Below are 16,029 nucleotides of genomic sequence, written 5' to 3'. Positions count from 1 at the left end.
GCGCTGGATCTGACTTGTTACCCTTCTTAGCCCCCCCTCCTCCTCTGAGTAGCGGCACACCATGCTTTCGAGAAGCTCCCCATAGAAGTGATGCGCTGCTGGTGGCTGGCGAGAGGTACCGAGGAGCATGGCATCGAGATTTGGGCTGCGCCCTCACGTCGTTGCTCGCAGTCGCCCATGTCGTGCTGTGATGCTTCCTGTGCGCCGACTCCGAGTCGTCTCCGCGACACAGTAGTGGTAGTGGTGGTGGCAGTAGCATCGGTCAGTCACGAGTAATACTTCCTGATGCCCGAGATCAGCGCTTTCGGGCAGCAGACCCCGACAGGCTCTCTCTTACTGAGCAGTAGGAGAATAGCAGCACGGCACACTCTGTGGAGGCTACTCTTGTGCGGCATGACCCTGTCCACATCGTGTGGGCCCCTCTGGCATCCCACCTGCTGGGTAACTCCGGGGAGGCGCCGACCTCATGGCTTCGTTTCAAGACACCAGTTCCACATTCACAACTAGCGCGCCGCAATGCGAGACCGCTAGAATGGCGTCAGGAACATTCGCGAGTCGAGAAGCCCTCGTCCATGCATCCCAACGCGCTCGTCAGAGACCATGCAAGACAGCCAACCGAGAGGGGGGGGTAACCTAGAGTTTGACAGTCGGTCACCTGCCCGGAACTTTTACAGAAAAGGCAGGCCGTTTGATGCGAGGCCCGTCACAGACCAGCTACTGTGCCCGGCATCAACTATTAATTACTTGAAGCTAGCAAGTGCTTCATTCAAAACCTTGGAACTTCAGGTGAGATGAACACTTTCAATACCACTCTTCGCTACCTCGTGGCATGTACCATGGCTCGCCCACGTGCATCGCGACACCACGACGAGGCGAGGCGTCCATTCAGAGCGGGCCTTCATGTTGCCGCGTCGAGTCAAGATGGTCCATGTACATTGCCATCGAGTCGCTCTAGTCGCTTCACTTCTGATTCCAGTTCAGTTCAGAAGACTTGTGCTTCAGAACGGCAAGCAGGGCGATGTCAATGATTCGTTTCATTGACGCTCCGCGGCCGCACATTCAATTGCTAACTGCTAGGCTAAAAAGCGGTGTATCTTTTTACACTACGAGTTACACTACGAAGTTGCTTCAACGAGGGATGCTTGCTTTTTTGCTTAGTACTTCTTGGAACTTGAGCGGTGTTGTCGTGCAGAAACGTTGTACCCGAGTGCAAATTTTCTCCAATGCCTGGCGGTGCAGCTTCCGATGCCCTTCTTCCTCCAACGTGACACAACTCGATGACTTTTGCCTTGTCTGTATTCTGGAGAGACGATGCGGCGAGCCCACGAAGCCTCCAGACGCGACAAAGATGGCAGCATGTACGCGAGGGCGCGTCAGATGGTAATCATACACGGCTTACGTGAGTGTCTGGCAACCGAGAGACTGAAACGGCAATGAGGCAAGCACGCCCGCGTAATGGCTCGAAGACGTCACAACATTGCCTCGGGAAGGCGATTAGCCGCCCACAAGCAATCGCATTTTCAACGTCCTTACTTCATAGCGTTCTCGAATTGTCTACAACCTCCCAGCGAGCCTCTATCACGTTCTCTTTTGTTCTGCTTGCAACCAAAAGCGGGGCATCATGCTGTTCACGTTGATACTAAGCGCTCTCGCCGTCATCGTCTTCTATCACCTTATAAGCAGACATCGGGCCCTTTCGCGGAATATTGCACTGGCAAAAAGCTCGGGACTGCCTATAGTGGTGATGCCATGGAATGTCCTCAGCATCTTCTGGATATCAACCCATGCTCTATGGACACCGCTGCTGAAGACGCTCCTCCCGGCTTCCCTACAAGGATTATGGATAGAGTAGGACTCCTGCATCCCTCTCCAAAAAAAAAAGTTAACGTGGAGTGATTCTCTAGACTTCTGCATCCGGAATGGGGTTATCGCAGCGGGTACAAGCCATTCGAGAAGCTCGGCATGGATGTCTTTCTTGCCGTCTCTCCCAGAAAAATACATGTCTTTGTCGCCGACGCTGAAGCAGTAACCCAAATAACCACTAGACGGAACGACTTTCCTAAACCGCTTGAGATGTATGGTGCGCTCGACATCTACGGGAAGAATCTCGTCTCGACAGAAGGCGCAGACTGGCGTATGCATCGCAAGCTCGTTGCGCCAAGTTTTGGAGAAAAGAACAACGAGCTTGTGTTTACAGAATCACTTCATCATGCACAATCGCTACTTGGTCTTTGGACCGGACCGAATGGAAACGGTAACCAGACTGTAGTGGACCCATCTCTAGGCGCGATGCACTTTGCGCTCTATGTCATCAGCAGCGCGGGTTTTGATGTACGCGTCGTTTGGCCGCATGAAGAGGGAAATCAGGCCTCTCCGAGAAAGACGGTAGGAAACTCCATGTTCGTTGGGTCAGAGGTGCCAGCCGGTCACAAGATGAATTATCGCGAAGCCCTCAGCGAGTTACTCCACAACATTATGTGGACACAAATCATACCACCCAAGTACTTACGTAAGCGCTCTCTTCACTCCTGAGCGTCTGCACTATCGCCAAATCGTTTCGTAGAAAAAAAGGCCCCGCTAACACCTTTCTTTGAACAGCGAAATCTCCAATCAAGTTTCACCGCACCGTAGGTACGGCAGTGGTCGAATGGGGCAAGTACATGGATGAGCTCTACGACCTCAAGAAGAACCAAGTAGCTTCCGGCGAGAACAAAGAAGGTATGGATCTTTTTGATGCCTTGATTCGAGGAAGTGGTATCATCGACGAAAAGAAGACGAATGTACAAAAAAGCGATTTGCTCGGGAATGCTTTCGTGCTCATGCTGGCTGGCCATGAAACTACTGCGAATACGCTCCATTACTCAATGGTCTACCTCGCTATGAATTGGTCCTCGCAGAAGCGGCTACAAGATGACGTTGATAAGATCCTAGAAGACAAGCCCATCAGCGAATGGAAGTATGAAGAGCACTTCCCGAAGCTCTTTGGGGGAATGGCAGCAGCAGTGATGAACGAGACACTGCGACTCCTACAGCCCATCGTCAACATTCCAAAGTCAACCGCACCTAGTCGACCACAGCAGCTCAATCTCGGCGGACAGCAGCACATGATTCCTGGCGGAGCGCACATTTACCTCAGCGCAGCAATCCACCGCAATCCAAAGTACTGGCCAGCACCGCTAAATGCATCCAAATCAGTCGGTGTTCCTGATGTTGATCAATTCAGACCAGAGCGATGGCTCATAGATGCCAAAACCACCGTCCAGTTCGAGGACATAAATTACGATGACGAGGATCTACGTGGGCCATCTGGCGAGGACACCTCGGCGCAATTATTCAAGCCCACCAAAGGATCCTACATCCCCTTCAGCGACGGCTTCCGATCTTGTATAGGACGCCGTTTTGCACAAGTAGAGATCCTCGCCGTCTTAGCAGTCATTTTTTCACAATATAGCGTCGAGCTTGCAGTCGACGATTATGCAAGTGATGAGCAGGTCAAGAACATGCCGGTGGGTGGTAAGGAACGAAGAGAAGTGTATAAGAAAGCAGTGGACAGGGCGGACCATCTACTCAGGCACGAGGTTGGTAGCATCATAACGCTTCAACTACGAGGAGTGTCGATTCCTATTAGACTGGTCAGACGAGGCGAGGAGAGGTTTGCTTTCGATTAAAGGCTCAACTACAACACATGTTCAAATGTTGAGAGCTGGTGGAAAGCTACCCCACATTGCGTCACAGCAACGGAGCTACCCCGCGATGAGAGCTACTGTTTATAACAGCTCCCTCCGAGGCGAGAACATAGTTGTATTTGTAAGAATAGTATACGCTCAAAAATTATTTTCATAAGCCTTGTTACCTTGCAAACCGTACATCCCGTTCAATTCAATAATTCTCAAGGAAGCACCATTTCCTTAGGACCTCATCATGTCATCATCAAGCTTCCCGCCCGAGGAGCTTCGGCAAATCGTTCAAGAGGTCGCAACCCTCCTAAAAGAACGCAAAGAAACGATCTCCGTAGCAGAAACAGTAAGCCATCAAACTAAACATCGCCATCATCTGCACAATCCCACGTATTGAAACAACACCCAGGCAGCCGGCGGTCTAATCTCCGCGACCCTCTTGTCCTTCCCTGGCGCCTCGGGCTACTACAAAGGCGGCCTTACCCTCTACACACTTGAATCCCGCATCGCATTCGCAGGCTGGACACCGGAGCACATCAAAGACTACAAAGGTCCCACTCCAGAAATCGTCACAGGGCTTGCTGAGCATACGCGCAAAACGCTAGGAAGCACGTATACCGTCAGCGAGAGTGGGACAGCAGGGCCGACAGGTGGGCAGACGCGGAATAGAACGCCAGGGTATGTGGCGCTTGCTGTTGCGGGTGACAAGGGGACTGTGACGAGGGAGGTGGAGACGGGGAGCAGTGAGCGTGAGGACAATATGGTGAGGTTTGCCGTCGAGGGGTTGAAGTTGGTTAGGGATGTAATCAAGGGCGAGGGGAAGCTGTGAAAGGGCATGTTGGTAGTGAGTATTGCAGGACGTTGTGAGAGATTATAACCTTGTCTTACGTATGCGATATCGAAGCTGATAGTTGCAGCAGTCACTCTGTCTGGTACGATAAAACCCCTATGGGAACATTTCTCAGCTGTCTTCCCCTTTCAAGACGCAAATCAGACGCCACTCTACCTTGGAGCTCATGTTTTGTTTTCTTACTAGTCATGATAGTCGCCTGAAGGCGCATATGCATGGCTGCGGCGTAGCAACCCACTTGACTCAGTCCCACTATAACGTACCCCGTACATATGATGCACCCGCGGAACGATGCAGATACAATAATTCTCCATAAGGCTACGGCAGGGCCCGCATTCATGTACTATTTCTTAAGCGCCGGGATATCCGCAACACGAGCAAGCTTGGGTACACTGAGGCATGCCGCGATCCATGCAAAACCTCATGGCATGAAGAGATCGGATCTTGTTTTTCAGCTACTTCTTGAGCATCGAGTAATAGTCAAACATGCTAGGAAGGTAATAACGCGTGTCGAGATGTTCAACTCCCTGCTCTGTAGCACCACCTCGTTTGATTCACAGTATCTTCACCACATCCACGTTCACAGGAAATAGAGCCATCACTATAATCCTATAAAGGCATTTATTCAATCTAGAACAATCCCAGTACATCAAAATAGCCCTCATGATTGAGCATCCATTGTCGTTAACGTGTCACTGCGTTCCGCCTTCACATATTTCGCTTTGATCTTTACGAATCGACGTAAGTCACTGATTCTCTCCTTGTATACCTCACGTATCATGTTTCCTTTATTTCCGCAAATGCATATCATGCCCTTGCAACCACAAGTCTTCATACAACCGCCACCGTTGCTACAGCCTCAGATATTTATACACCCGCAGCCGTTGCTACACCCGCCACCATTTATACAACCGCCACAACTACTACATCCTCTACCACTCTTACAGAATCAACCGTGTATTCATCAGCTGCCTCCAATCCTACAGAGGCCGCCACTTCAACACCCTCAACCGCCACTACAACCGCCACCACTCCTGCAGCCTCAACCGCTCCGACCCCCACAGCCCCTACAGTTAGCAGCGATAGACCCAAACAAAACAGTCTACATAGTATCCTACTCCTCTGACACTGTTGACCACAACCCAGGCGCAATAGCCCAGGTCGAAAACCTCATCCCCCTTGGCATCCCAACGGTGCTCACAATATGGTGTCAAACCTGGCGTGCACCTCCAGGCGATATATGCCGCCACTACTCAGGCGTGAGCCCCATCGTGCAAAGTGTTATCAAGAGGAGTCGAACAGCAATGTGGGAGATGTACGTACTCGCTGCTAAGCACTTGTCTTCCGTTGTGCACAAATATTTTCCTTTAATTGAGTTGAAAACATACTGACTAATACGTCTGCGATCAGTGACAACGCGTTCACTAGGGCTGTTAATTTCTTGAATTCAGGGAATCACACGGCGGCTGTCCAGACTACGTGTCACGCAGGTACGCATCGAAGTGTTGCGGCGGCGGAGATTTTAGCGCTGAAGTTGAGGAGGAGGGGTGTGAATACGGTTGTTATTCATGCGCATCGGAAGAGACTTGCTGGTGATGCTTTTTGAGATTGATTGGGTGAGATAAGAGCTAGGATATGCTACGATAGGGGTTGCGTAATAGTGATGATTATATGCGATGATGTAGTTAGTTGAAAGACGGATATAGACTTACTATATAACCTGACGTATAGCTGCACTGTTCGCAGAAGCAGCACATTACTTTAGCCTCGTTTGGCTAGCAAGACGATTGGTGAATTGGGGTTCAGTATGACCATCGCATATGCTGGACTGATGATACAACAAGTGTACACTCCAGCCTTCTCTATAGACGAACACATGGTAAAATGCGTAATATATCCTACATTACTATCTCTTTCAATACGCACGCAATCACGACGTCTGCATCCTTGCTACCTTGACCTCTGCCTTCGCTTTCTTCCCTTGCGCTATGCTCCTCTCTTTTGTAGTTCTCGCTTGGCCTGACTGGCCCTTACCCGCACCCTCTGCTAACCTCTTCTCGTTCTCTGTATGCACTCTCAGCCCATTCATGGCCTCTTCCAGCGTGGGTATCTCTAGCCCGTGCTTTTTCGCCTGTGTCAATCTCTGCACACTTGTCTGCCTCCCCCGTTCTGCCGACCGCACATCCTTGAGTAATCGTTGTTTTACACGTAGTTCGTCTAGTTGGGTCTGGGACAGGACAGGTGGGCGATTCTCAACGGGCTCACCGAAGGGTGCGACAATGGATGTTACGACATGGTGGATTGCTTTTGAGGTGCGGTAGCCGGATGTTATGCGCACGATGTCGCCTTCGACGAGAGAGTTGTTGGGGTCGCGGACGAGGTGTGTTGTGTGTGAGGGGAAGTGCTACAGAAGCGTTAGAATTAGCTCAGTATTGACTCGCTATGCATCTACCAGGTTCACATAGAGGAGAAGAGCTACGTCAAGTTGGCGGACTGACCTTTCTGAACTTCTTATTCCATTCTTGATCTGCGATGCGTACTTTTACCGCCCGGTCCATCTTGCCTGCGGAGACTACGATGCCAACCTTTTGGCTGGAAAAGCATTTTGTTATGACTGGCGTGCCCTGTTTCAATAGCGATGCCATGTTGAACGTGTACGGAGGTGGTGCGGAGGTCTCGCGGAGGTCTGGGCGCTCAAGGCGCGCTCCGGTGCAGTTTCGGGATGTAGGTATTTATGAAGCAAGTCAATGCGTCGAGTTTAGTAGGATAGGCGCGGGGGGTTCGCTCAGGTGTCGTGTCGTCAATCGATGATGTTTCTCGACGGTTGAAGTCCGCACAAAAAGTGGAAGGCGACGGGGCGCGCCAAGATTTACTCCGATTGGCTCCCGTTCTTGCTATCTGTCCCAAAGCTCATTGACAGCTACTCGACTTCCATGTGGAAAGACAGTGTCGCCTCCAACTCTGTACCTTTTTCAAGTGTCTTACTTCGGTTTCGTCTTTCAATTTCATGTAGTCTTTTGTTCGCGAACTAGCTTTGGAACTCGGCCTCCGTCCACTCACTTTCCAAGTCCAGATACCGTCGCTGGTGCGCTTGGCAGAGCAAGATGCTCTTGAGAATAGCGCTCGTTGTTGCCTGTTTGGCGCTGTTGGTTCTAGGTGCCGAGGACTACTACAAGGTGTGTGAAGCCTCTGTTTCTCTTCTACTAAAACGGGTTCGAAGAACTACCCAAGTATGCCGTCACTGATCACTCCTCTCGTAGCTACTTGGACTTAAAAAGAGTGCCACCGACCGCGAGCTTAAGAAAGCATACCGGAGCCTTAGCAAGAAATACCACCCAGACAAGAATCCGTACGTCAAACCACCCCGCCTACCCCCACTACCACTGTCGAAGCGTTGCGAGCCCTAGCTAACGTGTTCCAGTGGAGATGACACAGCAAGTCAAAAGTTTGTCGAGGTAGCTGAAGCCTACGACGTCCTCAGCGATGAGGAGACTCGCAAGATCTACGACCAGTATGGCCATGAAGGCGTTCAGCAGCATAAGCAAGGTGGAGGCCCACGCCAGCACCACGACCCCTTCGATCTATTCTCGCGCTTCTTCGGCGGCTCAGGGCACTTTGGACACCATGGCGGGGAGCGGAGAGGGCCGAACATGGAAGTTCGAGTTGCTATACCGCTTCGCGACTTCTACAATGGACGGAAGACTGAGTTCACGATAGAGAAGCAGGCAATCTGCTCGGCTTGCGAAGGCTCAGGCTCCGAAGACGGACATGTAGAGACATGCGACACATGTGGCGGACGCGGTGTACGGATACAGCGACAACAGCTCGCACCTGGACTGTTCCAGCAAGTACAAACACATTGCGACAAGTGTGGCGGCAAAGGAAAGACAATCAAACACCCCTGCCCCGTCTGCAGCGGCAGCCGCGTCGTTCGCGAAGCCGAATCTCATGAACTCGAGATTGAAAAGGGTATGCCTACGGGCGTACGCATCACGTACGAGAACGAAGGCGATGAGAGCCCGGACTGGGTAGCAGGCGACCTGATTGTGCACCTCGTTGAATCTGATCCAGTGCTCGGCCAGCAAGACCACGAACGCTCAGACGGAACATTTTTCCGCCGCCGAGGCAAGGATCTATTCTGGCGCGAAGTCCTCTCCCTTCGGGAAGCATGGATGGGTGACTGGACACGTAACATCACGCATCTGGACGGGCACGTTGTCCAACTACATCGCAAACGAGGTGATGTCGTCCAGCCCAATACTGTAGAAGTTGTCAAGGACGAGGGCATGCCGATATGGCACCAGGAGCTTGAGAACAACGAAGGCCACAAGTGGGGAGATTTGCATGTTGAGTATGTAGTTGTGCTGCCGGATCTCATGGAGAAGAGTATGGAGAAGGAATTTTGGAGCGTGTGGGAGAAGTATAGGAAGAAGAATGGTGTGCAGCTAGATGGCGCTTGGGGGAGGCCGGAAGGAGGGATCGAGATGCCGAGCCCAGAGGAGCATGATGAGTTATAGAACATGACATTCTGTTTGCACGAACTTGGACGAGGATACCCGTTGATGGAGTTGAGGCGCACTTGCGGACAAAGCACGAGGATTGCTTATAGAGTGTAATCATTACTGGGTAGAAGTGGAATGCAGCATATACTATACAGGCTTGAAGGGTATCGCAATAACAGGAACCGCCCTTCGGTTTTAAATGGCCAAAACTCCAAATACTATGCTGACAACGAACCGCATGCCTGTGACGTCGGATGTCCGCCAATCGTGCTTCGTGTATACATAAAGGTCGTCATTACTCTTACGCTTCTACAAGGTCAACCATGTCTTCATCCGCCTCGCTCTCTTCAAAAGCTTTCGCAATGAAAGGGTGACGTAGAGCTTCATCGGCCGTAATGCGTTTTGCTGGGTTACATTCCAACAAGCGATATAGGAACTGCACGGCTTCCTTTTCTTCTCCGTCAAGCTCTTTCTTTGGTTGCGTCTTGTCGCCTGTTCGGCCAGTGCACCAGAGGATGATCTTGTCCAAGCTGTGACCGCCCTCACTGTAACTAGGGACATTCGTCTCAAAAACCTGGCCGTGCAAGAGGGCAGTCTCTCGCATCTTTTTCCGCCCAAAAATGGTCGTGATCTCCAGTAGGGCATCGATGTCGTCCGCGCTGTGGAAGAAGGGGAAGCGACGCGAAAGCATGGTTAGTAGAATGACACCAACGCTCCATATGTCGAGCGAGCATATCTGCTGTGTGCATTTGAGCAGCACTTCAGGGGCACGGAACCCACGGGTGCCAGCACGGTTGGCGCGACGGCTGTTTCGTGTATCATTTTTTGGGTAGCTCGAAATGTTGTGACCTGATGACTGCGTCTGTGCATATACACTCTGACTGACCCTATGGCGGCGGTCCTCGTCCGACATGTGGCAGGCACAGTTATGCCAGTCCGTACCCTCACGTTCGGCAAGGCCAAAGTCGACAAGAACCCCACGGGACTGTTGCGGGTTGTAGAGAAAGTTGGTCGGCTTGACGTCGCGGTGGATGATGCCCTTTGCATGCACTGAACGAAGTGCTGTAAACAGGCTTCGGAAGTAGGGGCGCATTTCGGAGATCTTCATGTCGCGGTAGTAGTCGCGGAAGTCAAGATGCTGGAAGTAAGGCAGAACGGCAGCGACCTGGTCCAGGTGGCGGAAAGCGGTGATGAGTGGACAGACTGAGTCTGAATCTCTCAGGTCGTACAGGAGTTCGAGCTCGTTGAAGATGCGAATGGGACTGCTCGTAACATAGATCTTCTTGATAGCAACATAGTGGGTGCGTTTCGAGGGGCGTCGCCGGTGTGCAGGCGACGACCATTTGCGGTCCTCGCGCTCATCAATGTCCCAATTGTTGTTGTACTTGTTGTATTCCAGGTCCTCAGCCTTGTACACGGTTGAGAAGGTTCCTAGGAGAATGCGTGAGCCCACCCCCGCTACCCTGCATACGGCAAGCCAATGATTTGAGACATACCTTCTCCGATGCGGTTAATGAGTCGAAACCGCTTGCTGATGCCGACAAAAGTCTCTTCGAAGCGCGCCATGTCTTCTTGGACCGAGTCCTCGACTTCTTCGTCGCTGCTGTACACCGTGTGCCCGCTTTCCTCGAGCGGATCCATGCTTTCGTCCGGTGTTCCTTCGGCCTCCTCTTCCTGCAAGTCGTCCTCATGGACGTCTATGTGCTCGGCATGGCGTAGGCCCACGCGTGCTTTTGCCATGGTGTAGTGAGTGGCTGGAGAGGTTGTGTTGTGTGGTGCGCGTAAAGAGTGCTCATCGGAATTGCTTGCAGACGCGCCGGAACGTCACATGTGCTAGGCCGAAAGCGGCTACATCATCACAAACAACACACGGGAAGGCGCGCTCTGTGCGACAGCGGGCTGCACCTTCCCTACACTTGCACAAGCAGACGCTGCATCCTCGGCGGCCTATTTTGACGTTTCCTGTGTCTGCTTTCCCTTCTTCCTCTTCTTCCAAGCGATTCTGCGCATCATGGACGCGCCCGTGGATTTTGACCTCAACGAAGCGATAAAGCTGTTCGACAGCGATCCTTCGACCATTCCCACGCCAGAGGCTCCACAAGCGCTGCAAGACTGCGAAGATGACCCAGAATTGCTGTCGTCGCCCGGGTTGGTCAACGGGGAGCTGAATCCCGTTGTCGACGCCGTTGCGGAGAGCCCAGATGCGATCACTCGCAGCTCTGTATTCGATACACTCCAGTTCCTACTCAAGTGTGTACCTACCTATCCGGAACACTACAAGCTATGGAAGACAGACCCTAACTGTAGCCTCTTCGCTCTCTCTAGGCTCTCTTCACAGATACCACCGGCAGCTCTCAGCAAGATCCTCGACCTCATAGTATCGGCATTATCGACACAGGCCGACATCATACACGCAGACTTGGAAGCAGAAGATCAGGATGCGATCCCACACCACAAGAACATTCTCGAAATGTATGCCTTCCTCCTCCGATGGACAATATCGGCGGTGGAGACGAGAGCACTTGAGAAGTCTGCATCAGCACCAGCAGCCCGAGGGCGGGGCAAAGGCACGAAGACAAAGTCAGGCGTGGGCAAAGATGGTAGCTGGGATGCTTCGGCGCAGCTGGAGACGGCCCTCAATCAAATGAGCAAAGTGCTAAAGCTCAAGCTGGGCCGCATTTTCGTTACCACGTCGGAGCGGGACACCTTTATCGGCTTATTCACCAAACCAGTATACCACATCCTCGAGAATGAGGCTAGAGTCAAGAATAGTGCGATACGGAACCACTGCTTCAGAGTTCTATGCATCGCCATAAAGCACCATGGACAAGCCTACAGTGGGTTCAGATAACGCCTTTTGACCAACATACGCTGACACCTGAAAAAGCTGCACAGACTTCGATCAACCAGAGCCTGACATATTTTGAGCACCTTTCCGAACCAATGGCTGAATTCCTGTTCACTCTGGCTGATGCTTACGAATACCCACAATTGACCGAGGACGTCCTAAAAGACATCAGCGGAAAGGAATACAGCGCTACAGATCTCAAGGGGCCAAAGTCAATTTCGACGTTTCTCACCAAAATCTCCGAGTTGACTCCGCACCTCGTCATTAAGCAGATGACCTTGCTTGCAAACCTGTTGGATAGCGAGGTACCAACACTGCGATCAACTGCCGAAGCACACACTGACCAAATATTAGTCGTATACCCTCCGATGCGCGCTAATTGAAGTATGCGGGAACTTGATTGTCATGCTGAGCAAACTCAGCCAAGACGATCGCAGCGAAAACCACAAAGCGCAGATTCGCATTTTCTTCGACGTACTTGAGGACCGATTTCTCGACATCAACCCTTACTGCCGCTGCCGAGTGATGCAGGTCTACGTGAAACTTTGCGATCTCGAACAAAAGTATCCCAAGCGCCGACAGAAGGTTGCCGAACTCGCTGCACGAAGTCTCGAGGACAAGAGCAGCAATGTACGTCGAAATGCCATAAAGCTACTTGCAAAGCTCGTCTCAACACATCCGTTTACCGCATTTGATGGCGGGCTGCTCTCAACCAAGGACTGGACACAGAGGTTAGAGGATTGCGAAGAGCAGATAAACACATTGCAACCCCCAGAGGAGTTACGAGAACGTGCGCCAGGCGACCAGACTGTTGATGAAACTTTATTGCAGGATGCGACGCAAGCCGAAAATGGAAGCTCCCAAGAGCCGAAGCAGCCCTCCGAAATGACCGAAGAGGAAAGAGCTGCTGTGATCGAGAAAGGCCAAAAGGACGTTGCGACCGCGCAAGAGCTTGCGAAGTTTCAAACGATGCGGAAGTTCTTACTGGAAGCACTCAAGTTCATTGAGGTCATCGATGAGGCCGCTGAGATAGTCACTCATCTGCTATCTTCCAAGAATAAGAGCGAGGTCATTGAAGCCATGGACTTTTTTACAACAATAGACGCCCACAAAGTCGCGAATTCGAGGCTCGGTATTCGAAGAATGCTACGTCTAATCTGGACGAAGGGTAATAGTGACGAAGGCAAGGGCGTACAGACACACCTAATCGAATGTTACAAAGGCCTCTTCTTTGATGCACCTCCAGGATTCGATGCAAACGCAGTCGCCAACTACATTTCCAAGAACATGATTAGTCTGACTTTCGGTACAACACCTGCCGAACTCACCTCCCTCGAGCAGCTTCTCAGTACCATGATGACGCAGGGTCACGTCAACGAACTAGTCATCCAGAAACTATGGCAGATTTATGGATACCAAAGGAAGGATATCTCCAAGAATCAGCGTCGGGGAGCTATCATTGTCCTTGGCATGTTCGCACTCTCATCTCCAGGCATTGTTGTGCAGGAGATGGAGGCTTGCCTACGCATCGGCCTTGGAGAGCTAGGCCGCCGGGACTTGGGTTTAGCTCGCTATACTTGCATTGCCTTACGTCGGATAAGTCCGCCACCCGGCAAGCAGGCAGCTACTACTACTAATACTCTGGCGAAGGTTGTTAAGCTCCCCAACGATCACGCAGTGTTGGTGAGACTGGCCGCTATTGTCGAAATGGAATCGGATAGTAACGAGTGGTTTGGAGTCGCAGAACAGGCCATCAGCGCGATCTACGTCTTATCGAAACACCCAGATGTACTCTGCTCACAAATCCTTCGGCGCGTCACCAAACGCGTGTTTGCCGCACCTATACAGTCTCGGCCTACATCAAGATCTAGTGTTGATGATGCAAGCCAACTACCAATGCCAACCGAAGAGGCAGTAATAGAAGACAGGGCAAATGAGGAAACACAACCGAAAAAACAAAACTCTGCCCTTGGGTTGTCGCAACTCCTGTTCACTGTGGGGCATGTCGCCATTAAGCAAATCGTCCACCTCGAACTCTGCGAGCATGAATTCAAGCGCCGAAAAGCTGAGAAGGATAAGAAGCCGGCTCCGACACCCCGAGAGTCGATGGCTTCCACGGTGGAGCCTACACCCATCAAGAAAGGGCGCAAACGTGGTGCTACCAAGGAGCCGATGCCCGCGCCTGAAGAGGCAGTGGATGAATTGGATCTCATGGCGGGTACCACTGAAGATGACTTCACAGATGCCATCGCGCATATCCGTGAACGCGAACTCCTTTTCGGTCCTCAATCCCTCCTTGCGAACTTTGGCCCGCTTGTCTCCGACTTATGTGCAAACAACACCTCGTACAATAACTCGACCTTACAAGCACAAGCTGCACTTTGCTTGGCCAAGCTCATGTGCGTGAGCTCAGAATACTGCGAGAACAACCTGAGTTTGCTGCTCACTATCCTTGAGCGCAGTCAAAATGCTGTTGTCCGCAGCAACCTTGTTGTCGCTCTTGGTGACATGGCTGTCTGCTTCAACCACCTCATCGATGAGAACACTGACTTCCTCTACCGCCGTCTAAACGATGGGGATGCGAGCGTCAAGCGAACTTGTCTAATGACATTGACCTTCTTGATCTTGGCCGGTCAAATCAAAGTCAGGGGTCAGCTCGGTAAGATGGCTAAGTGTCTCGAGGATAGCGACAAGAAGATCGCAGATATGGCGCGCATGTTCTTTACCGAGTTGTCTACAAAAGACAATGCTGTCTACAATCAGTTTGTCGACATGTTCAGTGTGCTCAGTGCAGACTCTGCACTGAATGAAGATGCGTTCAAGAGAATTATCAAGTTCCTAGCTGGGTTCATCGAGAAGGTATGTTTCCAACTATAAGAGACACGTACCGGATACATGATACTAACGATATATAGGACAAGCACGCCAGACAGCTGTCAAGTAAGCTCGCTTCTAGGTTACCTAGAGCAGAGAACGAGAGGCAATGGAACGATGTCGCGTATACCCTGGGTCTCCTCCAACACAAAGACGAGGATATTCAGAAGATGGTAACCGAAGGCTTTAAAGTCGTCCAAGCGGCGGCCTAGAGAGCTTAATGTTTGTTTTTAATGAACTTATATGACGAACTAGATACCTTGGGATTGGGTTGGGGCTGGTTTGGCGTTCTGACAATGATACTACTGTAGTTCATGGTTTGGTTATATCATGATGCATGTGGAAGTGCTAGGTCTAAGCGGATTTGCGAAGCGTTCAAACATCTCAATGTTTACAAAGAACGGCTTCGTTTGTGGCGTTCCTATATAATTAACGCTGGGTGGCATATTGACTTTAGCAATGAAGCAATGATTGCGACATTGAGGACTTTTGACTTCGAAGCTGCTGTGGACGACATCACGATAAACCTGCAACTTGTCAGTTCTAATCTTGGATGCAGCGCTTCCTCTCCAACACCCGTTATTATGTCGACTCTCATAGCTACTTCGCCCGAATAGTGTCCTCGCTTTATCTACTGGGGGTTCCATCCAATTTAATATTAATGACCTCGTGATTAAGCATTAGATATATGCGCACGGCCCCGAATTTGCCTAAAGACTCTTAATATGGGTCGGGTATCAATTCTTCGTAGCTATGGCATGTTTAAGTTGCTACCTACATATAGTTTCGTTATAGACTAGGTTACGAAGCTACATTGGAGTCACTTGACTTCCTTCCACCTTTAGGAGAATGAAGGTGATGACTCTCCAAAAGGCAAGGAATTACGATTACTCTTGGTAGAGTTATAGCTTAAAATAATAGTTTGATCTCCCTTGCGTAGCGAAATTACCTTTATTTGCAAATTTAATATCATTGAGACTACTATAGGGAAGTGGAAAGGCATCGGTTAACATCATAACGGAAGGCGCTCGGGCCAGTACCGGTACGGTACCAGCTTGAAGCCTGAGCAGCGACACCTCTCCGTCTTCTTCATCTCCTCGACACATTGTCTCATGATCTTCGACCCGCCCGTTCTGAGGACATCGCGCAAGCCACTTGCATACAGCCACAAATTTCAGATCGTGCACACGTGGCTAGCTCGACCTATCCTGGAAGAATCAATGTAATCACAAACATCTCCGCACTCAAAGTACTTTCACAGAACCAGCGATAGCTCAA

The 16,029-nt window shown here is 51.0% G+C and overlaps 8 protein-coding genes across 8 annotated transcripts; 6 read left to right on the top strand and 2 right to left on the bottom strand.

Annotated features, from left to right (window-relative positions):
* Nucleotides 1–1,621: 1,621 nt before the first annotated feature.
* On the top strand, nt 1,622–3,668 carry K460DRAFT_276888 (cytochrome P450 monooxygenase-like protein; the record flags this gene model as incomplete). Its single annotated transcript, XM_040928147.1, has 3 exons — nt 1,622–1,848; nt 1,905–2,509; nt 2,599–3,668. 3 exons carry the CDS (start codon nt 1,622–1,624, stop codon nt 3,666–3,668), a joined length of 1,902 nt encoding a protein of 633 aa, XP_040790832.1.
* A 253-nt stretch (nt 3,669–3,921) lies between these two features.
* K460DRAFT_276955 (competence/damage-inducible protein-like protein cinA) lies at nt 3,922–4,506 on the top strand (the record flags this gene model as incomplete). The annotated part of the gene is made up of 2 exons (XM_040928152.1): nt 3,922–4,023; nt 4,087–4,506. 2 exons carry the CDS (start codon nt 3,922–3,924, stop codon nt 4,504–4,506), a joined length of 522 nt encoding a protein of 173 aa, XP_040790831.1.
* Nucleotides 4,507–4,597: 91 nt separating this feature from the next.
* On the top strand, nt 4,598–5,213 carry K460DRAFT_70214 (uncharacterized protein). Its single transcript, XM_040938641.1, has one exon. It carries the CDS (start codon nt 4,800–4,802, stop codon nt 5,118–5,120), a length of 321 nt encoding a protein of 106 aa, XP_040790830.1. The 5' UTR covers nt 4,598–4,799; the 3' UTR covers nt 5,121–5,213.
* K460DRAFT_70234 (uncharacterized protein) lies at nt 5,214–6,188 on the top strand. Its single transcript, XM_040938642.1, has one exon. It carries the CDS (start codon nt 5,307–5,309, stop codon nt 5,916–5,918), a length of 612 nt encoding a protein of 203 aa, XP_040790829.1. The 5' UTR covers nt 5,214–5,306; the 3' UTR covers nt 5,919–6,188.
* A 49-nt stretch (nt 6,189–6,237) lies between these two features.
* On the bottom strand, nt 6,238–7,337 carry K460DRAFT_384422 (nucleic acid-binding protein). The gene is made up of 2 exons (XM_040935498.1): nt 7,026–7,337; nt 6,238–6,931 (listed from the first exon to the last, which is right to left on the bottom strand). Exons 1-2 carry the CDS (start codon nt 7,170–7,172, stop codon nt 6,458–6,460), a joined length of 621 nt encoding a protein of 206 aa, XP_040790828.1. The 5' UTR covers nt 7,173–7,337; the 3' UTR covers nt 6,238–6,457.
* A 294-nt stretch (nt 7,338–7,631) lies between these two features.
* Nucleotides 7,632–9,044, top strand: K460DRAFT_278716 (DnaJ protein-like protein; the record flags this gene model as incomplete). Its single annotated transcript, XM_040928278.1, has 3 exons — nt 7,632–7,703; nt 7,788–7,876; nt 7,949–9,044. The coding sequence occupies 3 exons, from the start codon at nt 7,632–7,634 to the stop codon at nt 9,042–9,044; spliced, it is 1,257 nt and encodes a 418-aa protein (XP_040790827.1).
* A 286-nt stretch (nt 9,045–9,330) lies between these two features.
* On the bottom strand, nt 9,331–10,769 carry K460DRAFT_334126 (kinase-like protein; the record flags this gene model as incomplete). The annotated part of the gene is made up of 2 exons (XM_040930905.1): nt 9,331–10,460; nt 10,526–10,769. The coding sequence occupies 2 exons, from the start codon at nt 10,767–10,769 to the stop codon at nt 9,331–9,333; spliced, it is 1,374 nt and encodes a 457-aa protein (XP_040790826.1).
* A 271-nt stretch (nt 10,770–11,040) lies between these two features.
* K460DRAFT_275461 (uncharacterized protein) lies at nt 11,041–14,963 on the top strand (the record flags this gene model as incomplete). The annotated part of the gene is made up of 4 exons (XM_040928045.1): nt 11,041–11,866; nt 11,917–12,182; nt 12,232–14,736; nt 14,793–14,963. The coding sequence occupies 4 exons, from the start codon at nt 11,041–11,043 to the stop codon at nt 14,961–14,963; spliced, it is 3,768 nt and encodes a 1,255-aa protein (XP_040790825.1).
* Nucleotides 14,964–16,029: the final 1,066 nt, after the last annotated feature.

Source organism: Cucurbitaria berberidis, assembly GCF_010015615.1.
Source record: "Cucurbitaria berberidis CBS 394.84 unplaced genomic scaffold K460scaffold_2, whole genome shotgun sequence".
In the NCBI taxonomy this organism is placed as follows: domain Eukaryota; kingdom Fungi; phylum Ascomycota; class Dothideomycetes; order Pleosporales; family Cucurbitariaceae; genus Cucurbitaria; species Cucurbitaria berberidis.
The sequence above is the reverse complement of the archived record's forward strand: the minus strand, read 5'-3'. Positions and strand labels throughout refer to the sequence as shown.